We start from the raw sequence: 7486 nt of genomic DNA, 5'->3' as shown, positions 1-7486 counted from the left end.
TTATTATAACCGTTTGCAAATCACAGGGGATGAGCATTGTACAACATTTGTTCTATTTATTCTCTACATTTCCAATTTTATACCAAGCTAGCCCTTTCCGCCCCTCGCCCTTCTATGGTGCACGTTGATTTAGCGAGTAATAATGTGCGATAAAAATGCACGGCAAAATAACAAGAATTATCAATCCAAGAAGATGAAAGAGATGAATTATATGATCAACAAACTTATTTAATGAACGCGTAAAGAGTAAATTGATATTGACAAGTGTTGACCTAACACGATACATTGAAGTATCATTGGCGCATCAAATGTACTGAGTTCAAGTCTAATCAAACTTATATTTTTTCTAACTCGGACGGAGAAATGCACTGGAGTACTGATGTGTACCATCCACCTGAATTTACATATGGTAATGTTCATCTATAAGCTAAAGCTTAACTAAGATCCATGTGAGTTCAATCACCAAATACCCCATTAATAAGGCTTTACCTCAGTAGTAAGTCTGTGTTATACCTACACCCAAGATGCCACTGCTCATAGTTATATATGAACCACAAGTCCCTTATTACCAGGATAGCACGATAAACATATAGTTCACAACATTGACTTGATAAATCCTACTTAACTAGCAAACTACTAAAGCTAGCACATTCAAAAAGTAACTGAAAACGATGTGTTACACAAGCCTAGAGATCAAATAGGGGGATTCCAGATTCTAAGAACCAGATAAAAGCAGACGAGACCCTGCCAGCTTGATCATGATTAGGTTTAGGCTAACTCATCATTGCGCTTCCTCTTTGAAGGTGTCCGCTTTCTCTTTGCCGATTGATTTTCGGGCTTCAAACCAGGAGTCCCAAAATAATGAGCAGAAAGGCCTGGGCCACTAAGCTGCAAGTCTGTGTCCACATCAGATGCAACACGTGCAAGGGGATTGACTGCAAGAAGCACAAAATTGTCAAGGATAGTCATCATTACCTCAGGGATTGTTGGTAATACATAAAACATTTTTCTACACATTTGGGCTAAACATTAATAAAAATCTTGAAGTTCAGGCATAAAAAATCTCAATAGTTACTGCTCAGATTATAAAAATCATAACATGTATTCACGAATGAGTTTCATTCAACTAAAGGAGGTAATGCATTAGGACTAAAATTAATAGGTAGAAAGAAGCAAATACACAAGCATGCAAGGCGAATCGATCAACGATATATTTTGAGACAGTCGGAACATTATCAATAACGAACAGAATTCGATCATCCCTAAGAATATGTGAGTTTTTCAATAATTCTTGCACAGAAAATGTTTTTTGTGCAGAATGTCTCCTAACTGTTTTCATCAGATGGACAAGTTTCAAATAACTGGAAAATAAATCAGATTTGTTACTAATTTTCATTTCCCAAGGACACTTAAAAAAACTCTAAAAAAAGTTTCCCAAGACACATAAAAAACTCCAAAAACGATTATATAAATAATTAGAAAATAGTTCAAAGCAAATAAGACACATTTGACAAAGACCACAAAATATATTAATCTACATGACTATTTTGTAGTATCTTTCAGATTTTGGTTTGATGAAAAAGCTTAAAAGCATGAAACACAGATGATATTTAGAACAGTAGATCAACCTTTTGATGGGTCAAGGCATTCTGGCATTCCATCATCATTGGTATCATAAGATGCAGCACGAGGACGCTTGCTCACATAGTTTTGTTGCAAAGGTCTTGGAATTTGAAATGAAAACTGTGACAAGCTAACTTCTTTGTATTCTGGATGTTCATTCAGGTACCTAGAAAGATAAAAAGCATCACAATACCACAAAACAAATGCAAGGAAAGCAATGGATCCAGAACTCTTAAATATTCAGCCTCCAACATCATCCATTAGCATATTACGTGGGTATGGAACAATCACACACTTATTTGATTATGGATCTACTTCTAGAAATTCAATGCATAATTTCAGCATTCATTGTACATCCCTGAATAATTTCATGTTACAATTATTGAACCATTTTATTTTAACAAGTTCTATGTTAACCACATTAGTCGACATTCCGGCTATACCCAGAGGTTTCAAAGAGCGATAAGAAAGCCTTAAATAAAAGAAATATGACAGAGATACAAAAGAGGAAAAAGAAGAAAACAGTTGTAGTACAATAATACCTTTCAACTAATTCCTCCATCCCTCAAATGAAAAAGCAAAAGAATCACCATCACATCCTTTTAACACCCCCAACACGCCAACCAAAATAATAATTAAAAAAATACAAATACAGTTTATATTTTCTTTTTCCTTCGTTTGCATTTTATACATGAGATTCTTTGATTTTGTTCCTTTGACTTGGCCAGCAGTGAAAGGAGGGCAATGTTTGTGGTGGTTGGAGTAGAGTGGTGGATGTGGATTCAGGGGGTGGTGGCTGAGGTTATGAATAGTGTGTCAGAGGTTGTGAGGCATCTGGTGTAGGTTGGATGGAGGGGTGAGTGGTGAAGACTGAGATGCAATGAAGAGGAAAAGATGGCAAGTGCAGATTGAAGGAAAACTTTCTAGTTTCAGTTTATTTTTATTTTTTCTGAAGAATTTAACTTTAGTCAAATATAAAATATTGATGGGACCCTCTTATTTATAGAGATGTATTAAGAAAACAAACAAAAATCGAGGCATTAATGATCAAGGGGGAATTTTACCTTTGAACTTCCACAACAGATCGAAGTCTCTTGCCTGATGGTGCAAGATAATACCTGTGGGTATTGAAGACAAAACACAATTTGAATAGGAACATAACTGTTTCTTTACCATAATATTAATACTATGTTAATTTTTCAAATGATACCAACACGGATATCAAATTCATTACGTGTTATACGCTTTTAATCTGTTGAGTAAATAAATCTCCAATGCAACACAAGCATAGCTCCTATTGAAATTCTTTTCCCCGGACTCTTATAAAGGCAAATCAGAAAAATAAATTCCTCTTCTATGAAATTGATTCAACAGGTATGCAAGAACTGAAATTCTTACTCTCCATTGATAAATTTTTATATTGATGCATTTTATTATGCTTCATCCTCATACAAAAGTAAGCACTTCATAGTATTGGCAAATCAGGAGAATGGGTTTCCTCTCCATGGAAAATATTCAATTCTCTAATCACCACCATTTTAACTCTGAACCAATTCTACGATTGTTTAACCCTCTATGAAGCAATCACTTCGCTATGTGGGAAAGTCACGTGGATGAGTTCCTTCACTATGGAATTAATTCGACACTCAAATGAACTGGACATCTAAATGGAAGCAATTAACCCATAGAAAGGTTGCGTTACAATGTTGCAAACATCAGTATAAAAAATAAATAAGCACAAAAAAAAAAAAAAAAACCTTATGTATCATAAATTTGATTTTGCGTGTACATTAAGGGGTGCATTTTAATGATTTTTCATGATTGGTCGATATTATGGGAAAAATAGGGTCATAGAAAAAAAAAAAAAAAAGGGCATTTTAATGATTTTTCATGATTGGTCGATATTATGGGAAAAATAGGGTCATAGAAAAAAAAAAAAAAAAAAAAAAAAAAGAAAAAAAAAAAAGAAGGACAATACGAGGAAGTGGCAATAATTCTATGGACATTATTTGATTATATTAGATATGGAGTTATGGACAACAATAAGAATTCCCTATGCAACTATTTATCCTCCTATATTAATTTCTAGAATTCATTTCATAACATTCAACATCTCAAACAAGAAAATAAATTTTAAGCATTAAAAATAACAAGTATTTCAAATTTAATTGGATAAAAATTTGATTGATGCTTCAAAACAAATGGCACTAAACTAGTCTAAAATATCTATAATACTTGTTTAAGAATAATATTTTTAACTTCTAAATGAAAAACTGGATATCTTTGCAAGGCATGGGCTCCATGTTGTCCATGCTCAGTTCCATAGTTTGCCTTAAATGCTATTTCAAATAAATAGAGCAAAGAATCATAAGAAAAATGATGCTTACACATCTGCAAACTTTGTACTTCTTTCACCTCTGATTCTTAAAATCCGTTGCCATCCAGGAGGAGGTCGGGCAATGTTGGGTTTGTCAATTGCCCAAAGCCTACTTCCATCTTGCGCAATATCAGGCTGATCATTGCATGATATCTCAGGTTGCCACTCACGAGCAGTTTCACACAAGAAAGGCCGTTCTATAATGTGTTCCCTTATTTCCTCATACTTGTCCTGTGAGGGAATGAGCCTCCATTTGAAACAGTTGGCGCATTGAACAGCAAAGGCCCCTATAGATCGCAAAACACCTGGTGTCCGATTTGGAAAATCAATGGGGCCCGAAACAGGTTCCATTTCACCAGTACCAGTGGCAGCAGGGTCATAAGGCACCAACTGCTTTTGAGCATTTTCAGAAGATTGATTTCCTTCATCTTCCATATTATTATTCACTATCCTTTCTGTAAAGGCAACATCTCTTTTAACCTCAGGAGTGGTCTCCAGGCCACCTGGATGATTTGAACTATTTGAGACATTTGGTTCTCCTTCCATGTTCATTGATAATTGCTTCCCCCCTTTTCAATCCTTGACATTAAGTTTATGATGGAGGCTGCATCATGTTGATCCTTCAATGCCTTATTTCCAAGGAATTAATCAGCAATCACAGCTGCTTTTACCCCAACAAAGCTTCAAGAACTTGCAAACACCAGTGAATGGCCAAAGCTAGTAGAAACTAATCAGTGAATGATGTTTATTGCAGAAAAAGCTTCAAGAACTGCCAATACAAAGATAAATTTTTCTTCAATCTTATCCTTATATTTTGAAATTTTCTGAAAGAACGTATAGCCAATATAATCAAAATCATCATTTAAGATGAAAGCCCAACCAAATGTACAGTCCTATATGAGTAGATTATTATGAAAAATGAAAGATGAAAACGAGCAGTTTGATCTTCATACCTTCTGACAGAAAGGCAGCAGCCCTTATTTAGATACAGAAGAAAACATGTAAATAAGCGCAGGCAATCCATGGCAAGAGGCAGATATAATATAAAGCTCCAAATGTTCATATATTGATATTTATCTTTAACTAACACCATCTCTTAGAGGATGCCCAACAGTAGTACAGCACAGGAGTACAAGGATGCCAAATACAATCATCTATCTTTCCTCAAATATGCTTGCCAGAAGCAATGTGTACATGGCTAGATAAATGTTAACATGGTGACACCAAAAACATCTTGAGAGAGGAGATAATGCATATATGACAACTCTGAAGACAAAAGGGACATGGTGTCTTCAAACAAGAACAGAAACATAATGTCATAAATGCTAAAGTGTTCTCGAAGTTGTTTTTAAAGACGCTACCACTTTCAAGTATCACCTTCATTAAATATTCACAACGTATTGCAAATTTCATAGGTCTTCTAATTTTGAGGATTCCAAATTCTTGCACCACATTAGACCATAACGAATAAGTATTTGTGCAATAAAAGAAAAATCAGCCTTGTTTGACAATCATAAAGACTTTAAAATAAGTTAAATAACCATCGTAGATTTCTATGGACGAGCTGCTATATGACATGCAAATCCACAATTTGATTACATCAATGCATATACCTTGGCAATACATTATAATAGAATGATAAATTCCGACAGCATCACGAACAAACAGAATTTGTTTATTCTAAATTCTAACTTACATAAGAAAGCACTATTCGTACAGTAAAACAAGATCAAGTCTTGTTCAACAATCAGAAAGACTGACAAACAAAAATGTAGTTCTGACTCCGAAAACAACGGATGGCATTCCACTACTGCATCGTTTAGAGACTATAAAGTTAAGTACATACACACATGCTAAGATGGACTCTATACACACAAATAGCCATCCTAACATGTCATGGTAAAAAAAAATAGAATTTCACAAGTACGGAACTCACATTATCACATTCAACCGAATAGAAAAACATGTCCAACCAAAAATGAAATCGAATGTTATGAGAAAGGGTTTACAAAATAATTTAAAATTTTCTAAAAACGAAACCATGTCAAAATTTATATTTAAAAAAAAAAAAAAGAAAAGAAAAGAAAAATGCTTACAATGAAAAACTTCAAACATCTAGAACAGATCAAGAAATGTACAGACATAGGAAAGTTAAACAGTTGAGTTTATCATAAATCTTGAGCTATCTCTCTACATACAACCATATATACACAGATACACCGGGGGGCGGGGGGGGGGAGAGAGGGGAAGAAAATTTACAGAAATTAGGATCGGCGAGATCTGAAAGGGATGATGATCAACAAACCGTCGATTTTTTCCGATGATTTCTAAATTAATGCAAATTCGTATATTTGCACGATTTGTTGCCGGGGTTTTGTTCACCTCGGGACCGGGGATTGGTAAAGAGGGAGTAAATTTAACCAATACTGTTAAAGGTTGAACCCAACCTTATGGTTCCCCGTCGCTGCTAAGCTGAAGTATTGTGAGCGAGATAAATCGCAGGTTATGTCTCCAAGGGTATAAGGTGGAAGGTTGCTTGTACACTTGTACTTATCCAAGAGCCAAATCCATATTTCAAGATTCGAACCCTTGACGCGATAGCCTCAAGTAAAGCTGGATTTCTCCACCCTCCCTTTTTACCACTTGGAGATGTGCCCTGAGGGCAACCAATACTGTTACTGCTTGCTCACGATGCTGACTCATCTTTTTGTATAGTACTCTTCGATCACTCTTCTATTCAAATAATTTGACGATTTTTACGGTAACTTTTCGACAATATCCGATCATCAAGAATGTCGAATTTTGTTATCGTTAGAAAGCCCATGATGTCCTCTTTAATTACCACCCAAAATCTCCCTATAATTCCAACGGATTTGATCGGAAAATTGCCTTAAAATTCGTCCAAAAATTCTGAAAATCTGCCCAAATTTCCAGATTTTTTGAGCAAATTTTAAGGTAATTTTTTAGCAACTTTCGACCATCAAAACTTCTGGATTTTGATACCGTAGGAAAGCCCACGATATCCTCTTCAATTACCACCCAAAATTTCCTCATAACTCCAAAGGATTCGATCGAAATAAACCCACAAAGTTAGCATCTCGAACTTTGTCCAAATTTTCGCCGTTTCGGGATACTAACTTTGTGGGTTTATTCTGATCGAATCCTTTAGAGTTATGGGAAATTTTGGATGGTAATTGAAGAGGACATTGTGGGCTTTTCAATGGTATCAAAATTCGACAGTTTTGATGGTCGGAAGTTGTCGAAAAATTGCCTTAAAAGTTGCCCAAAAAATCTGAAAATCTGGGCAGATTTTCAGAATTTTTGGACGAATTTTAAGACAATTTTCCGATCGAATCCCTTGGAATTATAGGGAGATTTTGGGTGGTAATTGAAGAAAATATCGTGGGCTTTCCAACGGTATCAAAATTCGACATTCTTGGTGGTCAAAAGTTATCGAAAAGTTGTCGCAAAAGTCGTCTAATTATT

At 35.1% G+C, this 7486-nt stretch overlaps 1 protein-coding gene across 1 annotated transcript; it reads right to left on the bottom strand.

The window, feature by feature from the left end:
* Positions 1 to 364: 364 nt before the first annotated feature.
* Positions 365 to 6410, bottom strand: LOC111366325 (methyl-CpG-binding domain-containing protein 2-like). The gene is made up of 5 exons (XM_022987067.1): positions 6260 to 6410; positions 4011 to 4769; positions 2688 to 2741; positions 1629 to 1789; positions 365 to 935 (listed from the first exon to the last, which is right to left on the bottom strand). Exons 2-5 carry the CDS (start codon positions 4550 to 4552, stop codon positions 769 to 771), a joined length of 924 nt encoding a protein of 307 aa, XP_022842835.1. The 5' UTR covers positions 4553 to 4769; positions 6260 to 6410; the 3' UTR covers positions 365 to 768.
* Positions 6411 to 7486: the final 1076 nt, after the last annotated feature.

The sequence above is a fragment of the Olea europaea genome, chromosome 17, assembly GCF_002742605.1.
Source record: "Olea europaea var. sylvestris chromosome 17, O_europaea_v1, whole genome shotgun sequence".
In the NCBI taxonomy this organism is placed as follows: domain Eukaryota; kingdom Viridiplantae; phylum Streptophyta; class Magnoliopsida; order Lamiales; family Oleaceae; genus Olea; species Olea europaea.
This window is presented reverse-complemented; position numbering and strand designations above follow the sequence as displayed.